General features: G+C 44.6%; 2 protein-coding genes across 3 annotated transcripts; both read left to right on the top strand.

The window, feature by feature from the left end:
• Nucleotides 1–2932: 2932 nt before the first annotated feature.
• per1b (period circadian clock 1b) lies at nucleotides 2933–17845 on the top strand. Of its 2 annotated transcripts, none has more exons than XM_069169972.1 (20): nucleotides 2933–3088; nucleotides 7219–8114; nucleotides 8214–8467; nucleotides 8589–8710; nucleotides 8973–9174; nucleotides 9268–9462; nucleotides 10345–10423; nucleotides 10692–10798; nucleotides 10978–11131; nucleotides 11370–11637; nucleotides 11781–11889; nucleotides 12108–12267; nucleotides 12349–12461; nucleotides 12588–12734; nucleotides 13107–13445; nucleotides 14258–15105; nucleotides 15205–15391; nucleotides 15595–15799; nucleotides 15937–16087; nucleotides 16202–17845. In XM_069169972.1, the coding sequence occupies exons 2-20, from the start codon at nucleotides 7759–7761 to the stop codon at nucleotides 16475–16477; spliced, it is 4272 nt and encodes a 1423-aa protein (XP_069026073.1). In that variant the 5' UTR covers nucleotides 2933–3088; nucleotides 7219–7758; the 3' UTR covers nucleotides 16478–17845. The 2 variants fall into 2 exon arrangements, with proteins under 2 accessions (XP_069026073.1, XP_069026074.1); XM_069169973.1 differs by lacking the exon at nucleotides 2933–3088 and adding an exon at nucleotides 5495–5643.
• Nucleotides 17846–20541: 2696 nt separating this feature from the next.
• On the top strand, nucleotides 20542–27282 carry pcolceb (procollagen C-endopeptidase enhancer b). The gene is made up of 8 exons (XM_069169857.1): nucleotides 20542–20913; nucleotides 23109–23367; nucleotides 23655–23779; nucleotides 24705–24841; nucleotides 24953–25626; nucleotides 25756–25836; nucleotides 26109–26279; nucleotides 26861–27282. Exons 1-8 carry the CDS (start codon nucleotides 20719–20721, stop codon nucleotides 26989–26991), a joined length of 1773 nt encoding a protein of 590 aa, XP_069025958.1. The 5' UTR covers nucleotides 20542–20718; the 3' UTR covers nucleotides 26992–27282.
• Nucleotides 27283–27624: the final 342 nt, after the last annotated feature.

Below are 27624 nucleotides of genomic sequence, written 5' to 3'. Positions count from 1 at the left end.
GGCTATTCTGGCTTTGATTTAATATTTATATAGTTTGATTGAATGCATAAATATGTAGATTAGATTAGGTAGGTAGGTATGAATGTAGGCAAGTATGAACTTCATACCTTCCTACCATGAAGGTAGGTAGGTAAGTGAATAAATACAAATAAATGAGCAGTGTTTAGGTAAATAGGTAAATAAAAAATAGAAAAAAATAAATGTTAGATAGGTGACATCGGCCACTGTTGTACTCTATTGTGAAATCTGACGCCTGTCTTTAGCCGTGTATTCTTCTCTACTTCTTTTTTTTTTTCCCCCTTTAGGTTACTCTTAATTTTTTTCATTGTTTTGCACCACAACACCAAAATACATTTCGTTTGATCAGACACTGCAATAACCTCCTTTTTTATGTTTAGGTGGATTGGCACTTTTTTTGTGTGTGTTTGTTTCCTCTTCAGATGTGGAAAACCCAGTCAGATGCTGCCAACGCCTCCAGTTTTATGTGGAATGCGCTCATCGCTGGATTGGGAAACCTTGGATTTATCAAGATGTTGACCGCCCTTCTGTGACTGTTTGATGGGTTTAGTTAAACCAGATGATGGACCCATCTGAGGTATGTTAAACCTGCTTCGTAGTTACAGGCTTCTGCAGGACCGAATGAATATTTTAAATACTAACACTTGTTTTGTGTTTGTTTCCTTTTCAGCCAACAAAAGTCTGAACAGCGAGGAGGTGAACCAGCCGGAGTCGGGACCTATCAACTCCACAGTTGTGCTGCTGTCACATTTTATTGATATTTTCAATGGTAAAGTTGTAAAGTTGTAAATAAAGTAAATATTAACTTACTGTTGTGTCACCACCTCATAAATGGTAGTAGATGCTTGGTAATGCAGGGATTTTGAAGAAAGCGGACATCTTATCAGATATTCCAGGAAATTCAACTCGTCACTCAAACTGAACTTTCACTTGTGAATACACGTTTGTTGACAGTGATGTTTGTGATTTCCCTCTCATGGCATTAATCTTAAGCAACGCTGCCTCCTATTGGACACATTTATGCTGCTTTCATTTGAATATTTACAATGGATCATATGTCTTGTACCACAAAGAGTACTGTTGGTTTGATTCCCTGTCAACACTTAGAGATGTTTCTTTATTGACCAAATGATCGACAAATCAAAATGTTTTGGTTTCTGTCATAAAATAACCCTCTTTATTTGTGTGTAATATATTTTAAAAAAAGGAATGCAATATCCAGTAAAGGGCTCACTGAATATTTATATTTATATTCATGTCATCTTTTATTCCAAATATCAAGAACAGTTACAAACAGATGGGGTTTTCCAGGAATATGAATTACACATAATATTGCATGTCAAATAACCTCAGTCCGTTAACAGAAAGACACTTTTTTGAATTCTTAAATGTTGAAGATGAAATGACAGTAAACTGGACTGACTGCAACATGAAGTCGACAAAAGCACCTGTTAGCATCTGGGGTCAATCATCAGATATGATGTTAAAACTCTATCCAATGAATCTGTTTTCATTTTGCACCCGACTTCTCTTGAGAGTATTTTGATTCCATTGTAATATTGAAAACAATATAATCATGCATATAATTTACTAGGTTTATATGTCATCATTTTTAAACAACACACAATCCTGCAGCTTGATGCAGCTGCACAAATGTGCCTTGATTAAGATTCTTTGCTCCACTGCCATTGGAGTTTAGACCAGTCATGTGTCAGCTTCTATTCATCAAAAGGGCATTGAGGTCAAGTAAACAATTGACTGGTGAGGAAAGTAGAGCTTTAAGACATGCAGGGATGTGTCAATAACAATTTTAATATGGTACCGAAGTGGTGGCATGAAAGCCAATTACATATTTATTTGTGCATATGCATATGCAGGCTACATGTATATGGACTTAGAATATTTTTTTTCCACTAAAATGTAATGGTAAATGCACTTTACACAATGTTTATTATATTATAGGACCAAATATGGACCAATAATTTCAACTATAGCAATAAAAGAAAATGCTGATATGTTTAATATTATATTTATATTTAAATTATATTCATTTGTTTGATTGTTGTTGTTGTTTTCCGTGTGTGTTTGGTTAGAATTCATCTTAACGTATTAAAAAAAAAAAAAAAAAAAATCACTGCTTTATGGTAGTAATGGTTATTTACACCCTGGCATGTGCCCTACATCTGCTCTGTTTACAGCCACTCAACAACCACCCCGTGGCCGCGTGCCTTCGGAGAAGGCAAAGCAGACCAGGTGACGTCACCTTGGAGAGAGCACGTTGAAATGTGCATGCCAGTGTTCTGCCGCAGCCGTAATAACGTCGCAAACGCGCAAGCGCAAACAGCACTGCGCGGTCCTGCACACAAATAATACACCTCTTGTATTTGAAAATGAACGCAACTTTATTGTGTTTCTATTTTCTTAGTGATTAGATGATTAAAATGATAAAACTATCATTTTTAATACAGTCTAAATCTGCGCAACAACGATATAAATTAAAAACAATACAAAACAATTTTATAAGTATTATACTTCCGTTTATGATTTTGGTGCAGACAGAGTAACACCCACTAACTCTGTAAAACAAACCGCGTTAACTCCCAGCACTGAATCCCAGTGCGCCATTATTACAGACACTACGGGTAACACTGCATCAAATGTGGGCGCGGGCTCCGCCCACTAATGTCCTAGTCTGTTTGGGACTGAACTCAGGACCAGACACACTACAACGTGATTCCTGGGCCCCGTGCGGCCGGCCCCGCCCCTCCCGCCCAATCAGAACGCAGCGGGGCGTGTTCTGGGCGGGGACTCGGACTCGCGCCGGCCAATCACGGCGGCTAATCCAATAATACTTGCCAGCCCATGCACGGGCACGTGTGTCCCTGCGTGTAAACGACCGTTGGGGGGGCGAGCGAAAAGACTTCTGGGGAACTCAACACAGACCGCTTTGCGAACACAAGACGTTGCAACCGGGATTTTACGCTGTTGCTCTCTCGACTTTTTGAGTACCTCATCGTGGACTATCAACACCGGTTGGTATTATTTTTTTTTTGAAGCATATCTAAAAAAGGTAAGACACGGTTGTTGTTGTTGTTGTTGTTGTTGTTATTAGTCGTTTGTAAGCGTTGTTTCGTAGCCAGCGTGCTAGCTGTCACTTCGGGCTCTTTAAGTGTCCCAAACCGGAGACATCCCTTTATTTAACCGCCACTAACATTTCGATTAATATCAACTACAACCTGCTTATATCTGTAAAAGTGTGAGCAGTCTTAACTTGTGTTTTCTTTTTTTAAAGCCACGCGAACCGATGCTTTTACTACACGTTTATAAAGTATTTACGACAGAAGAACTCACAAAAACACTCATTTATGACACGTGTCAAGGTTTCAAAACCTCTTTTTATTTATGTTATTATTGAACCTGTCTTGTTTTATTTTCTGTATGCCCCCTCCTACCCCTCCCTCCCCCCCTCTCGTGATAGGTCCATGTTTTGATCGTTATGTTTTTATAGATCATTTTGTGACTGATCATAAAATTATACAGACATTCATTTATTGCAGCACAAACTGTACTCTCCTTTTGTTATCTGCAACGTATTATGTGTAAAAGAGGATGTCGAGTTACTTTACTTGTGCGTTAATTACACAGATTGTAGTCCTGTGACTATTCAAATGGCGCCCTGTTTGCGTTGTATTTGCTGCCATCAACTGCACAGGCTGCATCCCATAATTTTTTTTTTTGTTTCACCATGCTCTCACTTCATAAATCTCTAGAAAAAAAAAAAAAAAACCTTCATAAAACATGCAGCCATAGATTTGCTAGAACAGATCAAGACGCCTTTTTTTTTTTTTTTTAATTTATTTAATTTTTATTTAATTTTTTTTTTTTTAATGTTTTCAGTCACTCAATCTGAATTCATGTATTTTCACACCTCGCAAGTGCTGAATATGGAGCGACGAGCTGGCGTCCCATACCATCATCACCTGTGACATTCGTGAGCATCCACACGGTCTTCTTCTTCCAGCCAAACCCTCCTGAGTGCTGTGTCATCGTTTTTTCAGTTTTACAGTAAATGGTTCATCAGTAACAGACCGTTGAAGCTTGAGAGATGCACGTGAATCTGCACAGATGCAACCCTGCAGATTCGTGCAAAGCAGCTGCACCTTAATCTCCATTAATGTCCATCAAAGCTTACAGATGAAGCTGTAAAAAAAAAAAAAAAAAAAAAAAATTTTTTAAATAAAAATAAGGTGTGACCTTCCTGTCATTAGGCATCATTAGGACTGTGGCTGGGTTAAGGTTAGGGACTGCTCTTTTAGTTGAGTTAAACTGCCATAAACGGGTGAAAAAGGCAAAGACAGACAGATAATGGAAGAGATCTGAGGAGAGTACTTGGCAGAAGAAGTGCGTATGTCCTCCATATTCTCAGAAAATGAAACGACAAAGGCTGCTGAACTTTAGTATAGGCTGGCAGAAAATGGCTCACTGATGTCTCTTAAGATGCCTGAGGTGGTAGGGTTTCATTATTTAGGGCTGTGTTTTGATTTAAATGAATTAATTTCAGCCATAGCCTCATCTGCTGCTGACTGTTTACTTTCTATTCCACATTTTTTTTTTTTTTTAGGCAACATTTACAGCCGTTGTGCCAGATGTTGTAGAAGTGATGCCAACATAGGATTGGAAATAAGCCGAAGAAAAACCATTAAATTAGTGGGGTGGTGATCTGTAACTATTCTTGAACCAGTTGTTGAATTTACTGATGCTGACCAGACTTTAAGATTTGTAATCTTCCAACTGGGTCACTGTAACATACTGTAGGTTTCCACAACTTGGTTTAATAAAAGCCGTCTCATAAACTCTACAACTTGGATGTGCGCTTCAGCCGGCACCAAAAGTAAGACTTGAACCCTCAACCACTGCAGAAAACTTTATCCTAACTTATTTGAAAGCACAATATTCTAAAGAAATAGGTACGTGCAGTGTTTTATGTATACTTGTAAACATTTAGTTGATTATGATCTAATTGCTACTACTGTAAGAAGTCATGTGGTTTCGGTGCGGAGAGGTGGAGTTTTTCTTTCCCACCCCAACTCCTTCGAAGCGCGTGTCTCTTTGTCCCACAGACATGCATCATGTACAGTACAGCCTCTCCTCAAAACCACTGACCGTGAATCAGCTGGCTGTGTCGCATAGTAATGAGTCAGCCCTCTGAGGCAGCTCTGAGATCAGCTTCTGTCCGGCCTGTGCAGGGCGGGCGCTCTCATTGGTCCAGGGAGCCGGCCAATCGGTGGCCGAGAAGGCTTGCGGAAAGCACGGCCGAGGACACGTGCGGTATTGTACACAGGAAAAGCAAAGCTGGGCAGGGCTGCCGTGCAGAGACGGTTTCCTATTGGACGACCAGGTCCAGCAGTGTGCTCTCATGCCGCGGAGGCGCAGACCTGCTGAGGAATCAAATGCAGCTACTGGGTTTTTTTTTTTTTTTTTTTCAATGTGCTTGAATATTATAAACGTGTCGTGACGGAGCGATTTGCGGAGATGTTCCTGCACGGAGCCGCGCCACACCTTCCTGCAGACTCCATCTGCACATTGCAGTGGTGAAGTGTGCCTGTTACACTGACTTTCCTTCAGGTGATTCGTGTGGTGCAAGCAGTGCCTTATCAGTATATAGTGTGTATAGCTCGTTCATTGTAGTGCATGTTATATGGATTGAATAGTAATTGTTATGAGTCGAGTTAGAGCGGCTCTGATATTGAACAGAAAAAAAAAAACCATTGTGTGTATTTATTATCTGTAGACAGGGTGTGTGTTTGTGGGCTGGCTTATAATACTGTCATAATACAATAGGCATAAAACTGACTGCATTTTGTATTTTCCGGAAAAGTTTCCTCTGAACATTTGATCAGTTTAGCAGTAAATGTTCGAGACCCCAGCACGCAGGTCTTGAGGAACATGATTCACTTTGCCCTTTTTTCTAAATTCGTAACGGATGGGACAGTTATTTGCGGTGCAAATGGGCTCCAGAGGTTGACATCAGATCTGTAATGGCCGGCTCAGGCCAGAAGGCCGCAGCATGTTCTCCTCGTGTCTGTGGCGGTTCTGGCAGCCCGAGCACAGACCATCTTCGCCATCGCTCGTGAAAGTATGCACGGGTGCCAGCCTGCCTCGACGCCCACTCACGCCCTGCTTGCATATTTCCAGACCATAATTGCCCCCACCCGGTGCGGCAATAGCACACCCATTTTGTCATGTGCAAGTGTGCATCACCCATCTGCTCAAACATAATGCCGGTTCGCGTTTCACGGGTCACAACGCGGAAGCTGTATCTCCGTGATATTTCTCAAACTGAAATACCTGCAGTTGATTGACAACCTGTTTTCAAGTCGTGAGTGATGAGTTCGATTCATGATACCCGTCCACTCCCGTTGTCCTCTTGTCAGATCTAAATGAGCGGCTGGCGGCTCAGCCATATTCGTTGTTGTGCGTCAGGACAGGACGCTGACGATGCGTCTTAGCTCCCAGTGCAGGGAGATCTTTAAACCCGCCCCCAACCAATTCTGCACCGGTGCATTACTGCACAACCTGTCGGAGGCAGGTCAACGGGGTTGTGGGCCAGCCGGGTGAACAAAATTTGAGAGGATTGAAGACTAAGTAGGCGGCCTACGTCATCTACCGGTTGCGTTCGCTGGTTTTAAAAGGATTAAGGGGTGTCTCACTCGCTCAAGGAATTAATAGCACCTCTTGCGTAGGTTGTGAGCATGTATGTGCACTTGGGGATACTATTAACATGCGAACCTTAATTGATCAGAGCTCAGTCCTCTGCGTAAACGGGGACGTAGCGAAGTCATTTTGGCAGCAGCGCATGTTCACCTGTGCTATATCCAGAAGCATGCATGCGCACTTGCAGCACACAAATAGGAGAAGGAGATTATTGTAATTTCTGCACCCGAGATGAGGCGTTTGTTTTCATTCTAGATAATCTGGGTGAAAGGGGAACAGCTGGTCCCCGAGCAAGCACACAAACACCCTGACCAATATTTCTTGGCCACGTTTGAATCTTCCCGACGGCCGACATGATAAACTTTGTCTTTTCAAAGATGCAGTCCTTGAGAAATACTGTTGAGAGACCCTTTAAAAAAAAAAAAAAAAAACCCAAGTGCTTTGTAATCCTAATATTTTTGTTTCTCCTTCTCTGTTTCTCTTCAGGTGGCCCTTAGCACCTCGAGCCACATCTCTCACATCTCTGAAGAGGCGGGAAGACTAGATACAGAGTGAAAGGAATTTTATTTTGCTCTCACCAAGAGCTGTTTTTCTCACTCTGCGTCTCGATCTCTCATCCCATCTGTCGGAGCACTTACGCCAAGGCTGTTTCATAACCAGAAATTCATCTCTCGTTGTGCAGCACTTTGAGTGACACTTTTTCTCAAGATTATTAAAGATAAGGTTCTGTCGTTTTGGAACGGCAGCCTTCTGCTTTTTGGAGATTCGTAAGATTTTCATAGTTGGCACTTAACAAAAATCCTCAGAGGGGTTTACAGCACTGAACGTTTAAAAAAAAAAAAAAAAAAACGCTTTTGTTTTGGAAGAGAAACAATGAATTTCTCTCCTTAGTTTTTTTTCAACAAACACCCAACAACAATGATTCACTTGTTTGTACACAGTAGTCCCACTTAAATTAAAGTCGCCCCATTTTTTTGCCTTGGCTGACCCCTGAATTCAGCGGTATCAGCCTCATCCCACATTAGTATGAGTTATGACAACTCATCAATGCCCAGCAGCAGCACTCGGGGGCGAGTGTCAGGGGCCGACGAGAAAGACCAGGACGCAGAGTCACAGGGCTTGAACGGGCAGGAGACCGGCAGCGGTCTGCCCGGTGCCAATGTTATAACGCGGCAGCAGTCTGCAGATGGAAGTGGGCCCAACTCCGACGACATGGACGGACTGTCCAGCGGTAACGACTCCGGGGAGCGGGAGAGCGAGGGCGGCATGGAGAGGGTGAACCGGTCCCGTGGACACCAGTCCGCACGCAGCTCTCACAGTCACAGCTCGTCAAACGGAAAGGACTCGGGCATGATGCTGGAAACCACAGACAGCCACAAGAGGTAAGAAAAGACAGAAAGTCCGCAATACGGTCGGCTGAATTCTGGTGCACATGAAGTGGTCATCCATCGTAGCATTTCTAACTTGTCCCTCTTCTCCAGCTCCAACTCTCAGAGTCTGTCACCTCCCAGCAGCTCGCTGGCCTACAGCCTGCTGTCGGCCAGCTCGGAGCACGACCCTCCCTCCACCTCGGGATGCAGCAGCGACCAGTCGGCGAGGGTCCAGACGCAGAAGGAGCTGATGAAGGCCATCAAGGAGCTGAAGCTCCGCCTCCCAGCTGAGCGCAAAGCCAAGGGCCACTCCAGCACTCTGAACGCACTCAAGTACGCTCTGCAGTGTGTCAGACAAGTCCGAGGTAAGACGCCGTTTTATTTATCTTTTATTTTTGAGTTTCGGGTTTCATGTTTGTTATTTCTGTTTGAATAATTCACACGTTGATATGTAATGACACCTTTTCCCATATCCAAACCCTACAGCTAACAAGGAGTACTATCACCAGTGGAGCGTGGAGGAATGTCACGGCTGCAGTCTGGACTTGTCTACCTTCACAATCGAGGAGCTCGACAACATCACCTCCGAATACACCCTCAAAAACACTGTAAGTTCACACACTTATTATATGGGTAATTTAGACTGAGATTTAAGGACTCAATGCGCCTGAAGTGCCAGTTCTTTAAATATTATTTATTTAATGCAAAGGATAAATGCACAGATAATGATTTGTTTTTAAAACTCTTATTTTGACATGGAGCTTTTGCTTCGCTTTTATTCTAAAACATCCCTCTTCACACAAAGAGAAACACAGACTACGAAGCCACTACTTTCTCACTGACGTCAACTTCCTCTTCTGTTTTCTCCAGGACACATTCACCATGGCCGTGTCCTTCCTGTCGGGGAAGGTGGTGTACGTTTCCCCCCAGGGCTCGTCCGTGCTGCGCTGCAAGCCCGAGTTTCTCCAGGGGACGCTCTTTTCCGAGCTTTTGGCGCCGCAGGACGTCAGCACCTTCTACAGCAGCACGGCGCCCTGCCGCCTGCCGCCCTGGGCCTCCTGCATCGGAACTGGTGAGCCGATGCCGACCGAGAGCAAGGAGAGGAAGTTCAGGGGTCTAGCTTTGGTCTCGAGCATTGTCTAACTGACTCCGTCTCCCCTCCCAGCTTCTCCTTCAGTCGACTGCACTCAGGAGAAGCCCATGTTCTGTCGGATCAGCGCTGATCGGACGCAGGGCCGCGAGATGCGTTACTACCCATTTCGCCTCACGCCCTACCAACTGACCATCAGGGACTCCGACGCTGCTGAGCCACAGCCCTGCTGCCTGCTCATCGCCGAGAGGGTCCACTCCGGATACGAAGGTATTTGATACGATACTAGTCCCCAGTAATAAAAAAAAAAAATCCAATACTCTACATTACATTTTGATGCTGGAGGAGTTCAGGCAACATCACACTACTAACAAACCAAAATAAAAGTAAACAACTGATTAGGGAGTTTAAATAAGAGGCGTCATTAATTCTACGTCAGTTAGCTCAGAGTTTTTGTAACGTTACACTTGATAAATGTCAGAATCACCAACACTATTTGAGAGAGAGGCCTTAAGCAGTCGCTATTGAGGTGTCGTTACTCAGCAGTACACAGTGTGGACAAAAAAAGACCTCATTTGAGCATCAGTGTCGCTGGCTTCATCCTTGAGTTTCAGTTTTGGATGTTTTTGGCCTCGTTTATTCTATTTGAGTATTAAGATAAGAACAGAGTTCTCCCTGAGAGCCCTCCAACAAAGCTGATAACAGATGTGTAAAAATAACTCGAGGGAGAGCTGAGAACTCTCAACCACTTAGCTCGTACTCTTTCCTTTCACAGGTTACGAGCATTGTTTCGAAGTGTGCGTTTGTTTTGCGAGAGAACATGGGTGGGTGGTGCGTTGGCACTGACATGTGGAGGCAATTCTCCAGTGGAGAACTAATAAAAAAAATCCTTCTTGGGAGTTTTCAAAGGAAAGTGAGGATGGGAGAATAGTTTTAGCTCTAACAGGTGCACACTCCCCATAAACTCAGAGAACATTCAGATTCAGAAACAGATTGCATCTCACTGATTCGATCTGCAGCACCATGTTCCTCTGAATATGAATAATATAAATGATGGCCGGATGCCTTTCAGAATTGCTAATGAGCCTCAGTCAGCCGCACCCTCACAAGCTGCTTTTCATGAGTTGTATCTGTGTCCTCTGTGCCCGGCAGCTCCTCGCATCCCTCCAGACAAGAGGATCTTCACCACCAGTCACACTCCCAGCTGCCTCTTCCAGGAAGTCGATGAGAGGTCAGTGATCATGATATGGACTTATATTATAAGAGCAGATACAGTAGGATTACAGCCACAATTTATTCTGCGGTTTCAGTAAAAAAAAAAAAAAATTTAAAAAATGCGATGTAATTTGTGGAATTGATCCATTTTGTGGATTTGCAAGTTGAGGAAAAATAATTGTTATACTTTTCAAAAGTTTACGTTTACTTTGAGTTATGTGCAAGTTAAACATGAAACCGGCATTGTTCCCGTCTAACGGGGAGGAAATGTGGTGTGTTTGCAGGGCGGTGCCTCTGTTGGGCTACCTGCCTCAGGACCTGGTGGGAACCCCCATCCTGCTCTACATCCACCCGGAGGACCGGCCCATGATGGTGGCGATACATAAGAAGAGTGAGTCGACGTCAGCTGTTGAACGTTCTGCAACTGTTGTTCACTCATGTCTACTTGAAGTTTATAACATACGTGTGATGATTTTACATTTGTGGCTGAATTCAGCGCTACACGTCATCAGAAATCTTTATTCCACCTCGACATGCTCCTACAATCTCTGCTCTGTTGTCTCTCCCCAGTCTTTCAGTTTGCAGGGCAGCCGATCGAATACACGCCCTTGCGCATGTGCGCCCGCAACGGGGAATATCTGACCATCGACACCAGCTGGTCCTCCTTCGTCAACCCGTGGAGCAGAAAGGTGGCGTTCATCGTCGGGCGTCACAAAGTCAGAACGTAAGTTTCTTCATTTTCTAACTCCCCCCAAAAAAATAAACCTCATGTTTCTCTTGAATCTGCAAGAACGGCAGCCACACTGCGCATATAATGGCAGACGAGGAGTCTCTTTCTAGTATATAACATCCTTTGATTATTATAATTGAAGCCTTTCTCAAAAGTTGATCCTTAAGCTCTCCACGCCTCAGCACAACTTCAGATTTCACGTGTGCTAAACGTGTCTTATGGTTCTATCCAGGAGTCCTCTGAATGAAGACGTGTTCACCACGCCGCAGGGCTTCGAGAGCCGGGTCACCACACCCGACATCGTCCAGCAGAGCGAGCGGATCCACCGGCTCCTGGTGCAGCCTGTGCACAGCGGCAGCTCGCAGGGCTACAGCTCGCTGGGCTCCAGCGGCTCGCGGGGGTCCCGCCGGTCCCACCACCAGCACCTCAGTGCCTCGTCCAGCGACAGCAACGGCGCCGCCATGGACGAAGCCGCCGCCGTCGTCGTTCTGCACAAACCTGTGAGTCTGAGCAGGAAGTGCTTTTGAAACTAAATGCAAAAAGACAAGATATCACTATTATTTTTGTCCAAATGGGATATTTTAGCAGAGCAGCGTCATTCTTGGTGTTTAAATGTGGTGTTGTGATTTTTTTTTTCTTCCAGATGACATTCCAGCAGATCTGCAAAGACGTCCACATGGTCAAGACGAACGGGCAGCAAGTTTTCATCGAGTCTCGCAACCGTCTGCCGCCCCGGAAAAACACCAGCACAGGTATGATAAATAGGAGTCATATTTTTTTATCTTTATATATCATAAGTTAAAGATGGAACATGCAAAAGACTGCCTGTCACAGAGGAATAAACTATGAAATGGGACTTGTAAACACAAACAGAAATGTTGGGCTTTCAACTATGAGGTCGAAAAGTCCAAAGGAGGAAGATGAGAACTCGTTTGGCTTACATTTCACTTCCTCTCTATTCTTCATCCAGGCACAACAAGCATCAGACCCATCAACAGTGACCCAATCAGAGGTCTGATAGCGGACATAACGAAACCTCGCAAAGCTCTGCTCCCTGCGCCTCTCGTACAGAAGGAGCCCCCTACCGGCTACTCCTACCAGCAGATCAACTGTCTGGACAGCATCATAAGGTTGGTGCGCTGGTCTCAAGCCATTCACGTCTCCTCGTGTTCTTTTCATCAGTGCACTCATCTGATCATTTTACTCCACAGGTACCTGGAAAGCTGCAACATTCCTAATACAGTCAAAAGGAAGCGTGGCTCCTACAATTCCTCCTCAACCTCTGATGATGACAAACAGCAGGAGTCCAGCGGCAACAACAAAGGTACCAGCTGACTTTCTTCTAGCATCTTTGACTTGTCTCATGAGCCTGCAGAGTTTTTCTAGATTGGAACAAACATGATTGTTCATGTGTCCAAGCAGCCGGATTTTGACGGTGTTTTCTCCGCAGGTGCTGCAGTTAACCTCGTCGGGGAACCGTCTTCTCTGCCTCCTCTGACACTGGCCACCAAGGCGGAGAGCGTCCTCTCGGTTACGTCTCAGTGCAGCTTCAGCAGCACCATAGTCCACGTGGGAGACAAGAAACCTCCCGAGTCAGGTGAGCATCGTCAACACTCTCTGCAGGTTGTTTTTTGGAAATGTCAAAATATGAATTCTGCTTTTTGAGGCCTAATATCTCAATAATTCGAGGACTATTTTTAAATAAACCACCACAAAAATAATGAGTGAAAATAAGCGAACGACACCTTATTGACTCGTAGATTTTTTTTTTTTGATTGACTCGGTATTTCATGAGAAAAGATAAATGGGAGTTTATTAGAGCCAGGCAGCCCCTAGTGGCCATTGGTGGTATTGCAGCGTAAGTCACTTCAGCATTGGCCTCATTTTCCAGACCTGGAAGCTACGAACACTTTTATATACAGTGTGTGCTGTTGTGTTACTTTAACACTCTTCTACCTCTTTCTCACAGACATCGTCATGGAGGAAGCTCCTGCAACTCCCATGCTGGCTCCTCCCACAAATACAGCTATCATCGCTCCACCTCGTTCCCCTCTTCCGCCCCCTCCCCCTCAAGCCAGTCAGCTGGAGCGGGACTCCTGGAGAAGTGGAAGTGTAGGAGGATGCGTCAGCGCAGCGGGAGGAGGTGGCCGGCTCGGTCTGACCAAGGAGGTGCTGTCCGCCCACACCCAGCAGGAGGAGCAGGCGTTCCTCGACCGCTTCAAGGACCTCAGCAAGCTGCGTGTTTTCGATCAGCCGGCGTCGTCGACCGTGCGCTGCCCCACCGCGGCCGCCAACCCTCTGTCACGAGGTAAGGGCAGGCTGCGTGCGCACACACACACACACACACACACACACACACACACACACACACTGTAAATTCCACCAAGCTTTACTTAAAAACTTTAAGTACTTCAAAAACATGTTATTTATACAGCTTGAGGGCTTTGAAATATAATACATTTACAGCTTAGCTGATCCACAGAAAATTAATAGTCAGCAGCTTTGATAATCAAATGATAATAAATCATTTGAAATAGAGTATCTCTGGACATTTGACAGTAGTTTCACTACATTTGCTTTTAGTCATGTTGTAGATCAAGAGATTAGTTCAATTGAAATGATAATAAATCAAACAAAAGAACTATTAGTTGCGGCCCCACTTGGTCTGCAGCTTAAAAAGCAACTAAAGTAGAAAATAACTCGTTCCAGAGTGAAGTCAACAGCAAAGTTACATAATAAGTAAAAGCTTATTCTTTGCTCACAAGAGAAATTTCATTTTGCTGCAAGGCATCATAAAAATATGAACCAAATAAAACCGGTTAGTCAGTGAGACTTCTGAAGAAAGAAAGCAGTACATCCTGTACTTGCAGCAAAATAAGTTCAATAGTAGGAGTTTAATAGTAGGAATTTTAAAAATTAAAATGAAATAAGAGTGGTAAGTTGTGCGGACTACCCAGAGGCAGTTTATTGATTTTCGATTGCTTTACTGCACATTTGGATCGACGAAAATAAGTAAGAGGAGTGTCAGATGCCTTCCTCCTGAAGTGCAGGAAGTTGGTGAATCTCTGGATATAAAAGAAGCCAGATTGCTGATGTTAAGTGTTTCTTTCTGTTTCCCAGGAGTGCATTGCTCTCGCGACTACCCGTCAGCAGGGGGCAGCACCAGTCACCGACAAGGCCGTGGCGGCAAGAGATTCAAGCACCAGGAGCCATCTGACCAGCACAGCTCTCTGGGCCTGAATGGGAACCATGGAGACCCCAGAACCACAGCAGTTCACGTGCCCTTCCACATGCCCCTGGGAGCCCCGACTACCTCCTCTTCCTGGCCTTCTGTATGCTCCCAGGCTAGCGCTCCCTTCGCCCCCGGCGTGCTTCCGATCTACCCCGTCTACCCGCCACTCCCACAGCCATTACTCCCACAACCACTGCTCCAGCAGCCGTTGCTCCAGCAGCCGCTGCTCCCGCAAACGTTGCTGCCACAGCCGTTGCCCGTCCCAGATCCGACACGTTTCCCGCCATCCCAGATAGTTCCTCCCATGATGGCCCTCGTTCTGCCCAACTACATGTTCCCTCAGATGGGAGCGCCCATCGCTCAGCCCGCTGCCACCCCAGGACACTTCTACAATCCCAACTTCACTTACCCCGGTGCCCCAGTAGCCACAGTCCCCAATGTGGTCTCCCACCCGGGACCCATCCCGGGCACCTGCGCCCCGTCTCGTAGCAGCACCCCGCAGTCCTACAGCCAGACGCCCATTGATCGAGAAGGTGCCCAGTCCCCCCTCTTCCAGTCCCGATGCTCCTCCCCTCTCAACCTGCTGCAGCTGGAGGAGTCGCCAAGCAACCGGTTAGAGGTCGCCACGACACTTGCCGCATCACAGCAAGCCACGCCTTCTGTGCAAGGCGGCGCAGCGGGGGGACAGAGTGCAGCCAATCAGAGCTCTGATGATACTTCCAAGGAGAATGAGAACGTAAGAACAGGACGCCATACTTTGAAAAGTTTAAGTCTTTATTTGATGGAATATTTTGAAAATTTACAGTCTTCTTTTTTGTATTTTTTGTCCCTTCAGGTTGAAGCTAATGAGTCCAACCAGGACGCCATGTCGACCTCCAGCGACCTGCTGGACCTGTTGCTGCAGGAAGACTCCCGCTCAGGCACCGGCTCAGCTGCCTCCGGTTCAGGGTCCTCGGGTACGAGATCCTCGGGCTCCGGCTCCGGCTCCAACGGCTGCAGCTCCTCTGGCACCAGCGGCACCAGTAAGTAGATTGATTTTAACCGTGAAAAGATTCAGTCACATCACATAAAGTTGTAAAAGTTGTCTGGGACACATCTATATAACTCTTGTATTCAAGTCTGTTTAAAATTTGAACACAGACTGAAAACTCTGAAACTGACTCGCTAATCTATCACGTGACGTGCCTACCCACAATTCTAAATGTCAACTTCCTCGTCCATTCAGGCAGCAGCCAGGGCAGCCACACCAGCAAGTACTTCGGCAGCATCGACTCCTCGGAGAACGACCACTCCCGCAAACAGCCAGCAGGGGGCAGCAGCAGCACCAGTGGCGAGGAGCAGTTCATCAAGTGTGTCCTGCAGGACCCGATCTGGCTGCTGATGGCCAACACAGACGACAAGGTCATGATGACCTATCAGCTGCCCGTCAGGTACGACACCGGGAAGAATGTGGGCCAGTTTGATCCGCCAGTTACTTTCTACATGCTGCATAAAAAGACATTATATCTCGAGAGCATGTGAGCCAGCAGCTGAAATCTGACCTACGTTCCCCGTTTCTGAATTGCAGGGACATGGAGACGGTGCTGCGAGAGGATCGTGAGGCCTTGAGGAGCATGCAGAAGCACCAGCCGCGCTTCACAGAGGACCAGAAGCGGGAGCTGAGCCAGGTTCATCCCTGGATCCGCACGGGACGCCTGCCACGAGCCGTCAACATCTCTGTAAGTACTGCAGGGCAAACCTGCGCTACGCCGCGGTTCGTGGTCTGAATCATTGGACCCCAAGTCAGCGTAAATGCAACAGCACTCATGAATGAAATGTTTCTGTGGTTTCAGGGATGCGCTGGCTGCAAGTCTCCGCCCTCCGTGCTCCCCGCCGCTCCGTTCGACGTGGAGATCCACGAGATGGAGCTGTGCGGCGTGCTGAAGGCTCAGGGGGGGGGCGCCGGCAAAGCCCGGACAAATCTGGACGAGACCGCCATGGACGAAGCTCACCCGGAGGAAGAGGAAGACGAGGAGGACGAGGAAGAGAAGGCAACCAAGGCACAAGACATGGCAGCAGTGGAGCGGAGGGCGACGTCACAGGCCGCGCAAGAAAAAGCAAACGCTTAACTGCCTGAAAGCGACGTGACGCGCTGAGGGCGTGGCCAAAGACGACGAACGCTGACGTTTCTGCGCAGAAAATATGCACCTTCCAGGACCTCACTGTGCTCAGATCACACCTCGGTGTAAAGACAAACGGGCTCTACTGGGACACTGAGGTGCATACCGGAGCCAGATAACTGCCATTTTACTGTTGGACGGGTCAGGCGGGACACCTCGACCACGATAACTCTTCACGGAGTCTGATCACAGCACACCGGGCACGTTGTACGACGGCATACCAAATGCCTCGGAAAGCAACCGGACACGCGCACACAGTTTTAGGAAGTGAATTAGTACTTTTCCTTTCCTCCTTCAACTGTTCTCATAGTTCCTGGTATATTTATTTAAGTTGTAAAATAATCAGAGCGGACTAAGGTGAATGTGTTAATAATAGAAAAGGAAGGAACAAAAAAAAAAACACAAAAAAAAAGCCACCTTTACATAAAGATGGATGTTCTTCACCACAGTGTCCTCCCCGTCATCTCGCCCGTTCAGGGTTCAGCTCATGATGAAAGAAGGGAGTTTCTTTTCTTTTTATTGAATGTTTCTGGGACCTCTCAATGACTTTGTTTTGTTTTTGCAGTCGTTTTTTTTGGTATAAATTTTGCCCACAAATATATATAATAAAAAAAAAAAAAAAAAAAAAAAAAAAAAAGCTACTTTCTCCCAACAGAGGAAACTGTACAGCGAGAGTCAGCTTATTTTGTACACATTGTGTATATTTTTATACTTTGATCCACTGCAGAAAGAGACCGTGTTTAAAGGAGTGTGTGTACTATAAAATGTGCAGAAATCCAGATTGGACATTTTATGTTCTGAATTTGTGACAGAAAAGGAAAAAAAAAACAACAACAATCAGATCAGAGTCTCCAGAACGGAGTCAGAGTTTGTGAAGCAGCTGCTTTACTTGATGTACAGCGAATTGATCGCAGGGCAATCAGCAGGAGACCGACCGGGACTTTTAAAAGCTCTTCTCTTTGGCCTGGGCATTACTGAGCAGTGACGATGCGCTTGATTCTCTCACAATCACACGGTATTTCCCGAACGGAGCTGGAAGGCCTTCAGCGCCGAGAGAGCTTTTGTGCCACCAGTGCATTGCTTGTAAGTGGAAATTGTGAAAGGAGGTAGGACGTCACTCTTTTAAAAAAAAAAAAAAAAAAAAGGTCCAGAGAGTGTTTACTATCTTTTCCTCTTTCGGTCTCTCTTGTATCTTCCTCACTGTGGCACTGTTCTGGTCATGTGATATCCTCTGCTTCATGTGGTGTCTGCGACAATTTCTTAATATTTTTGTGACATTCTTTGTATAAAAAAAGACAATAAAATGACTTGAAAATCCTTGAATTTGTGAAGTCAGATTTTTTTTCTTTTTTTTTTTTTTTCCTGCACAGTTCGTTTTCTGATTACATCTCTTTGCAGTCTATTTTTGTTGGTGGCTGTTTTGCAGCAGTTGGCCTGGATACCCAGAAGAGTCCAGAATGAACTGGAAGCAGGCAGCGGATCAGAGCTCTCCAACCCGACCGCAGTCTCCTTCTATTCAACTGTGGTTTCTACCCAAAGTGGTCACCGCAGCTTAAAAAAGACAAAAGGCATGTCCTCGTTTAGACAAACAAAGCAGATCATAATTGCAGCGCATGTGGGGTCATATCGAGAGACAGATGGTGCTAATTAACCTAAAAACAAAAATCTAATTTAAAGTCATGTTGATCATATTTTTATTTTTACAATAATGGTGAGTCTTTGTGTGCCCGAAGAATGTTTTGCTGTACAAGTCAGCATATTTCCAGTATTCCAAAATTACATTTAAGAGTCAGATCTCTATTTTGGTTACTGTAGTTTTCATTCTTTCCTGCATTTAAAAACAGAATAATTTCAGCATCTAGTTTTCACCGTTGTGAATTCTGCGTGAAGGAATTTAATCTTCTTAACTAACTGAAATTGTGCTTGTGAGCTCAGGTCGCTTGGTTTCGGGTCTGGTAAGTATCAAAAACAAAAAGTCTTCAGCTGCAGCTGTGTGAGGTTGGACTCGGGCACAGCAGCGCTGAGCTAAATGCCAACGTGACAATCCTGACGAGTAGCAGTGAAATTGCATTTTAAACGTTTTTGTAAAAGATTTTTTTTTTTTTTTTAAATCTAAAAGCAGCTCAAAATATCTGCATTTATAGTTGAATGCATAGAGAGCATGTGCAACATCATAACTCCAACGACAATAAATATCTTGAGTCGTTAACGCCGTCTTAAGGTCATCAAGAGCAGCCAGTTCAAGTCGCGTTACAGCAAACACCTCTCGAATGTTCACCTCATGGTGGCGCTGGAGGGAAAGTCAGAGGATTACCAAAGTCAAGATGCTCAGACAGAAAGCGAGGGGAATTTTGTCAAGTTATTCACACAGTAAGGTCACTGCCAAGGGCACTATGCAAATGAGCCACATCTAAAATTTGACTTTGCGTTCCCACCACACCCCCAAACATCCTGACCCCGCCCCCAAAACACACGCAGATATTTCACAAGATAAATTAAAAGATTAAGGGAATCTCCAAAGTCAGTCGGATTAAAATGGAGACTGAAGGAGAGTCATCTCGGCTCTCTGGGCACCACGAATTGTAAATCTCATGTAAATCCAGTATTTCTTGAGATATGTAATTTTTGGACCAAACAGGGGGCGGGGCAGTCGCCTTACTGCTAACAAAAGCTCGGCTTGTACAGTCGCTGGCTGTAGCCTGAAGGTAAACACACAGGCGCTGTATCCGTCAGCACACACACCTGCAGCGATACGTTTTCCACATATTCCTTTACTCTCCGTGTTAATCAACGACAGAGCTGGAACACAAGCGTTCTGTCTACACTCGCTGTACAGACTTTACGTTTGGCCTCAAGTCTGTGTAATTAATGTCGTTTTCCCTCCAAACCTGTCAAACAACCCTCAGTCCTTCATTTAGTCCACCTTTTCCTTTCTTCTTCTTCCCTCCTCTTCCTCCTCCCATTTCAAAGCTCGCATCTCTCCTCCCTCCTCCTCCTCCTCTTCTCCTCTCCCGTTTTTCCTCATCTGGGAGGACATCAGGATGGAGGGCAGGATGTGGACTGTGTGCCTTCTTGTCATTTTGACTTTTGGATGGATCGATGCTCAGACCAACAACACAAACTCAAGGTAAGACGTGTTTAAAAGAGCGTTATTCTGCATATACAGGCTGTCAGTGTCCCTCCCTGTGAATCCATTTTCTTGTCCAACATCCTGCATGTGCACATGTGGCAAGCCAATTTTCAAGCCCACATCTGTCTGGATTAACGACTATGTGTGGCTGCAGTATTATGATTACTGAAAGCGCGGTAGAAAAAGGAGGTGGCAGTGTTGGGAAGCTGTGGTTGGCATCCTGTAAACACACAGACAGGCAGGCGGACACCAGAAGACGGCATGCTGCGATCGATGCAGAAATTAAAGTGGGAAAGTGTACGGCCACTTATAAAAATATATTTTCAGATTGTTTTGCACATTTTCGACAGCTCAGATGTTCATTTTCAGAGATGCCTACTGAAACTGTGCACACACACACACTGTAAATTGAACATGAGAAAAACAAATGCCTGTGGGCTCTTCAGCTCCAGAGGGTCAGAAGGGAGGGACTCCACCACTGGGATATTTTGGCCAAATGTGGCCATACAGTACCGCAACAGACACGACACATGCCTGAAGAACCTGACGGGAAAGAAAATCAGCTTTAATGAGTCTATAATAATGTCAGATGATTACATTTTGCCCCACTGACTGCCTCAGGAGTCGAGTTTAGTCATAAAATCAAGTAACGTCAGAGCAGCCAACGTCCAAATTATCCAGTCTGGTCCCTGTGAGATTAAAAGTTGAAGCTGGCTCTTCTGTTTGATGTGTGTTTATCTGAGTGTGAAGGCGTGGGTGTGTGTCACCAAACTCCATGTGTGTGAGCCGCGGTTGATAAGTGCCTGTCTGCTCCAGTAAAATGTTTTCTACGGACAACTTCCAGAGCGCAGAGAGCTCTCACAGCATAGATACTGTACTGAAAGTCTCCCTGGCTCGGTTTGACCCCAGCTTTATGAAAAAAAAAAAAAAAAAAAAAGTAACACACCACGAGGGTTGACTGGGAACCTCCCCGGCCTCGGAGAACAGAGACAGACTGTGCCGCTGTGGGTTTCAGCGTGGACGTAAACGTGTGCAGGGTTTTGCCTCAATACTGTTCAGTATGGCTGCAGTTTCTGAACGCAGCACGTCAAGTGAACTGCAGTTTCCTCCACCCACCCTCTCCCTGTCTCTCTCTGTCTCTTTCAGGCCAGTCTTCCCCTGCGGAGGACACCTGGTCACGGACTCCAGCATCGTGGCCAGCGAAGGTTTCCCCAGTCCCTACAAAGTCAACAGTAAATGCACTTGGTACATCACTGTGAGTCCCGTCACTCACTTCGGATGTTTTGGGAGCTCCTTTCTTTTTGATTTTGCATCAGAAACCAACTTAAATTTCATACACAAGACACACGGTGCATTTGAATAAGGGCCAGCTCACATGTGTTACGAGGAAACCTACACGGGTCAATTTACTTATGTTGCCTTTGACCTTTTTAAGACTGTGTAGGCACAGGGAGAAAAAAAAATAGTGCTAGACGGATGTCTTCCTCTTCCCTGTTTAGCGTTGAATTTGTTCCAGCCTTTATTTGTACTGTATGTGTATATTTGTACCGTCTTTCTTTGTCACACAAGAGACTACCAAGGTGCCCTTTAGTGAGGAATCAGTTGAGTTAGGTTCAGGAAAAGGTCATGATTTGGCTTAAAGTAAGTACGTTGCATACGTCATGTTAGACATCGGTCCTCTGGGTTAAAGTCCTGAGATTGATCCATCCAAAAGTCAAATAATCAATCTGCTCATCAGCCGAAATTAAAAACACCTGTGCTGGTATTTCAGATGGGAAGTGTGCATGTTTTTTTCAATCTCAATTATTGACTATTTTCCATTTGTACAAAAAAAATCTTTTGTAAAAGACCCATTTTTTCCCTCCCTCACAAGTTACACCATGTTGCTTTGAAGGTCAACTTTCTCCCGCTCATGTCCACGGTGATAAGAGGCTTCTGTTTTTAATTCTGAGGGCTTTTTATTTATTTTTAACATCCAGAAATACAAGGCATTGACTGGCCAAGGTTTATTGGTGTTGAGGTCTATTTTCCTTAAAACCTTTCCACATGAAGTTTCCCCACCTGCAGTAGCTTTTAAGATGGGAAGAATAATTTCATTCCCAACTGTTTTGACGGTATCAGATGTGCATTTTGGTGTCAGCTTGTTCCAACACATTGTGACTGCAGCGCAATAACTTTACGTGGCACTGAAAAGATTTAAAGGGGGACGTAGGGGATTTAGAATAGATTTATACCAGCAGAACTTCTGATATAGAAGCACAGCTAACCCAGGGAAATAGAAATAAAAAAATTAAAAAACAGCCCCAACTGAAAAACTGAAAAAATCCCAGCAACAACCCATGCAGCCTCCCAACAAGCCGCCACCAGAGTGGCTGAAAACCAGCCTTTTTATCTTCTCAGCCCAAATTGGAACGTACCATCTCATCAGGTGACCACATGGCAGGCCAGACTATTACACAGCTTTCAAACAACAGACTACGAACAACAACCAAAATGTTCATTTCCACTTCTTCTGTTAATGCTGACGATTACAACTTATCGATGGCTGCACATGAATTCACCAACTTTAATTACTTTAATTAAGTTTTGCCTTTCCATCCCCAGTTCGGGAGGTCCAGGTCACAGCTGCTGCCAGGATCTAATCACACACCTGTTTTCACTCGTTAATTAGGCAGGTGGCCTGCAGCGTGACAATCAGATATAATACTGAAAATAAAATTAAACTACTCACTATACTACTTACTATAAGCTCTGTTATTTGTGTAACTGGGCAGAGAAATCAACAGAGACAGAAATATTAGGCTAAAATGTAAAACACAGACACTTGCACACGAAGACACACAAAGATAGATGAAATGTTAATTTAAGCCTTTTTTATACACATTTTTCATGTGTCACCGAAGAAAAATCTCAAGTTTAAATAATAAAATTACTGATTGCTGAATTCCACGGTCACATAAAACACCACATGTGCTACAGTAAAAAGTTTAAATGTTTGCTATTAAAAATGATAACACGAGGGAAACTTTCAATTTAGATTTTTACGTGTTGTGACGTATTTCCTGACGTTTACGGAAATGGCAGAGACCATGAGGTTCGTTTCTTTGTTGTATGTTAAACTAGTAAATTGTAATTTTCGTCACGTAGAGTTCATCTTCATGACTTAGATAATCGCCTCCGTCTGAGGAAAATGTTGACGCTCCCAACAGCCTGATCTTTTCTCTCTGTGCCTTTGCATTTCCTGCATTACATTTCCCACCTGTTCGCCTCTGTGGCTTCTAGTCACCGTCCACGTTGCCGTTGCTTAGCAACAGCGTTTTTACAACTTAACCAGACGCCAAGAATAGGGCTCACGGGTTCCTTTGCATCGCAACGCAACACCACATTTACTCCTCTAGCTTCTTTTTCAAGTTGCTCGTTCTTCAACACCTCACCTGTTGTCCCCTCCAGGTCCCCGAGGGTCACGTGGTCATGCTGTCTTTCCGCCTCTTCGACATGGAGGCCGACCCCACCTGTCGCTACGACTACCTGGACGTCTACAATGGTCACACGCGCTTGGTGCAGAAGCTGGGCCGTTTCTGCGGGACGTTCAGGCCCGGCGCCGTCATCTCCACGTCCAACACCATAATGTTGGACATGGTGTCGGACGACAGCACCGGAGGAAGAGGCTTTCTGGCTTCCTTCAATGCAGGGAAGCCACATATGGAAGGTGTGGAAAATAACCCTGTGTGGTTGAATGTCGTGTTTTTACGTATTTTCATTTATTATCTGGTGCAACTAATTCACATTTTGGTGGATTGTTTTTGCTCAGTAAGGGCGATACGGTCCTCCGTGGGATAAACAAATTACGGCAACTCAAATTTGTCCAAAAGTTGATTATCAAGCTAAAACCCTGTCATATTTTTTTTTACATAGTCTGAGCACAGCATACTGTGTAGATTTTCTTCTGGCAGTATCCTCTTCTGACCATGTCCCCCTTTTGTGAAATTCCCACAGAGAACCAGTTCTGTGGAGGACGGCTGACCAAATCGCAGGGCTCGGTCAAGACGCCCAACTGGCCCAACTCTAATTACCCAGCAGGTATCAGCTGCTCCTGGCACATCTCCGTAGAGACGAGCAACGTAAGCTGATTATACTGAACCTTAAATTAGTCTTGAACCTAAAACAGCAATAATTAAGTAATTCAGCAATTGTTGAAATAACATAACGAACAGTAACATTCAGTTAGGAATCGCTTGCTTCCATTTTCCAAGTGAATAAACTTAACGGCGTTGCAGCTCCAACGAATTTGGAGGGACAGACATATTAAATTGCTACTGAGCTAGCCTCGTCAGATCCAGCTTACAGTTTTACTTTTCAACTATTAAAGGCGGCTTTAGACGTTTGTGATTGTGGGCAAATATTCTACTTGAGGTTTCTTGGGCCTTCTCAAATGTTTCTAAATGATTGGCTGCTATATTGTTGAATTCTAGTTTTCGATTAGCTTTCAAAGTAAGAGGGGCGGAGGGGATGTTTGCATGTTGGGAGGCAAGTCCGTGCAAAAATACATTATGCAGTAGGTGGAAAAATATACACAGCAGCCTCCGTATTACAGTTTTTATTTACTTGCACAAGAGGTTAGAAAAAAAAATCGAATTTCAATTTGAGTTTTGTGCAGCTGGCTGTGTTAAATACCACGTGTTGGTTCTTGAGGAGGTGGAATGAAAATAGTAGTGAAGGGGCCCATCATGAGGAAATGCTCTACCTCAGGTCCCTAATGTTGTGTATGTGTGAGTGTGACGGCGGCCTTGTGAGGAAGTTCAAATGAAAGACTTCATTGAGTGCCTGCAGGCGTGTTCATGTGTGCCAAGAGATTGAACTTAAGGAAAGAGGGAAGGAAGCAAGGGGCAAGAGAGGGAGTAAATGCCCCTCTGTGTTTCAGAACTCCACCACCACCACCCCATGTCTGTACTGTACTCGGTTCATGAACATTAGTCAGGAATGAACATGTACCACCTTAATTCCTGTCATGAATTTCATAGTTTGTGTTGCTACCTCTTTCCCCAGGTGATTGAGGTGAAGTTTGAGAAGCTGGACTTGGAGTCGGATACATACTGTCGCTATGACTACGTGGCGTTATTTAACGGTGGAGAAACCGACGACTCGAGGAGGATTGGGAAGTTCTGCGGCGATAGACGGCCAGGGTGAGATTACTGTTAAGAAAGATGCTTTTCTTTGACTCACAGCAGAGTTTGCAGAAGTTCCTTGACTTTGCAATTATCCACCTGTCTTTAACTTTCCAAATCTTTACGTAGAACTGTAGTGACCAACGGGAACGAGCTCCTGGTCCAGTTTGTGTCCGACCTCAGTGTGACCTCTGATGGATTTATGGCCCACTACTCCAGTGTGCCCCGTGGGTCCCGGACACCTACTGCCGGAGGCGACTTCATCTACAATCCTCAGACCACCTCCATGCCTCGAAAAACAACTGTGAGGCCAACCAAACCCCCCAAACCAACCCCTAAACCAAAACCCAGACCGGGCCTCCTGCCTAAACCCACCCCCAAACCAGCCAAAAAGCCATTTGGTAGGCCGCCACTGGTAAAGAAACCCATACTACGTAAACCTACTCCCAAGCCAGCAGTCAAGCCCACACCTAAACCCAAACCAGCGAAACCCACGCCTAAGCCAGCTGTAAAAAAGCCCACACCGAAACCTGGAGCTAAACCTACACCCAAACCTAAGGTCATTAAACCTACACCCAAACCTAAGGTCATTAAACCAACGCTCAAACCAGCCGTCAAGGCAAAACCCACACGTAAACCTGCAGTGAACACCAAGCCCGCCACAAAACCTGCTGTCAAACCAGTGAAGCCGACCCCTAAGAGTGGAGTTAAACCAACAGCCAAACCTAAAATGAAGCCTAAGCCGTCGCCTAAACCAGGACCAGGCAAGACGGTGACAAAGAAGCCTGCCGTGAGCAAGAAACGTGAGCGGAATTAAACGATTTTAAAAAGTACAATCTCCTCCTGCCTTCACGTACGCGTTGCTAAACACCTGTATCAGGAAGCAAGTTATCATTTCCTTGTGTGTTTGTTGCTGTGTGTGTTTCCTACAGCTTTACCGCTGAACCCACTGTGTACACAACCCTGTAAGAGGACAGGAACTCTCCAATCCAGCTACTGCCCTCATGACTTCGGTGAGCCACCAATGGGAGCTGCCCTCTCGTCTTCACGAAGCTCCTATAATGATCTACGTTCACATCTTTACCTCTCAAAAATGTCACTTGTGACGTGCTTTTCTTGTGACTGGATGTCATTTTTTCCAACCAATGAATTTTAATTTGATACACGGATATCGATAGATTAGTGAAATTTAAAAACAATCCTTTCAGAATTTCTTTTAAGTAAAGTGCGTAATCATCTATTTTTATTTCAGCTATTTCCTCTCACTTTTCGGTCTCTTTTTCAGTGATCACGGGTAAGGTTACCTCTCTGACCGCTGGTCCAAGGGGCTCAGCAACAGTCGAGGTGTCCCTGATCAAGGCCTACAAGACGGGACGCCTCAACATCACCAAATCGGGACCCATTATGTCGGTCACTCTGACCTCCACCTGCAAGAGATGCCCTGGGCTAACCAAAGGTACAACACAGTATTTCAAACCTCTTCACTGTCTGAGTACAAACTGGAATTTTCAGGAGAATTCATCGTATTTCCTGATCAAATTCAGGGAATTATCAATCTTACTTTTATTCTATTGATGATTATAAACTCGTATCAGTCAGCTCTCATTTCAATTCCAATTCTAGGTGATAATATCAGAAAGACATTAGATTAAGGTATTTGGGGCATCTCAAAAACAATCAATGGCAAACTCTCAGTATATGCAGATGATGTGATTCTTTATCGAACAAATATATCCTAATTATTGAAGGCATTAATGTACATATTTAAACAATATGGCGAGGTGTCTGATTACAAATGGATTGATTTAAAATATAGGATGAAATTGGGAACTTGTTTGGTTCCTTTTGGAATTAATCATTGGAAATAAATACCCTTAACAAAACGTTCGATTCAAGTTTTTGGTGTTTGTAGTCTATTATTAAATTTGTATTATGCATTTGCAAACCATATTTGGCCCTTTATATTACCCTATGGATGAGAATGACCCGGTATTTGACATATTCTGACATCTTTTTCCTGATCTCTCTCTTGTCCAGGCCTCAACTATGTGTTGATGGGAAAAGTCGACGAACAGGGTAACGGCCATGTCAGCCCTTCCAGTTTTACTCTTCTCTTCAAGCCTGTTCACAACAAAGCACTGGCTGTTCTTTCTCGCAAATCGTGTTGACATCACAGCCTAAAACACCAATCAGATTGACAACCCTGAAAAATAAGTTTAACTTCATATAACAGTGAAAATATGATAAGCAATATCCAGCGAGATTTTTTTTTTACATAATAGAATATGGTTGTGAAAAGCAGTTCCGTTTTTAACATACATATGAGTATTACATTTTGTATTTTGTATGTAAATTATATGATATATTTTACATTTCTGTGTTAAGAGATGAATATTAAACACGGTTGTTGGGGTAACATTAGTGTCTCCTGTCCATTATTTTCTAAGGTAAAACACGAGATAAACAAGGGAAGAATCTTTTGCGCTCATTTTGAATATCTCACGCCTAAAAATCTTGTGTTATCACATTCATTTCTGAAAGTCTTATGGAGCCCAAAACTCTTGTGTTTAGGTATTTGGGGCATCTCAAAAAATGAAATGGCAAACTCTCAGTATATGCAGATGATGTGATTCGTTATTTAATAAATATATCCCAAAAGGTTCAAACTCAGAGCAGCTGGAGTTTACTTGAGCGATTTTTCAATGCAGCGCTCGACAAGAGGAAGTCCTTCTGCAAAAAGGCACAAAAAACACCAAAAAACACAGATCAGCAGATCAGGCGGACAAACAGAAAAAAAAGAA

This window comes from Embiotoca jacksoni, unplaced genomic scaffold (assembly GCF_022577435.1).
Source record: "Embiotoca jacksoni isolate LCO1_2020_lvr unplaced genomic scaffold, fEmbJac1.0.p SCAF_47, whole genome shotgun sequence".
NCBI lineage: Eukaryota > Metazoa > Chordata > Actinopteri > Embiotocidae > Embiotoca > Embiotoca jacksoni.
This window is presented reverse-complemented; position numbering and strand designations above follow the sequence as displayed.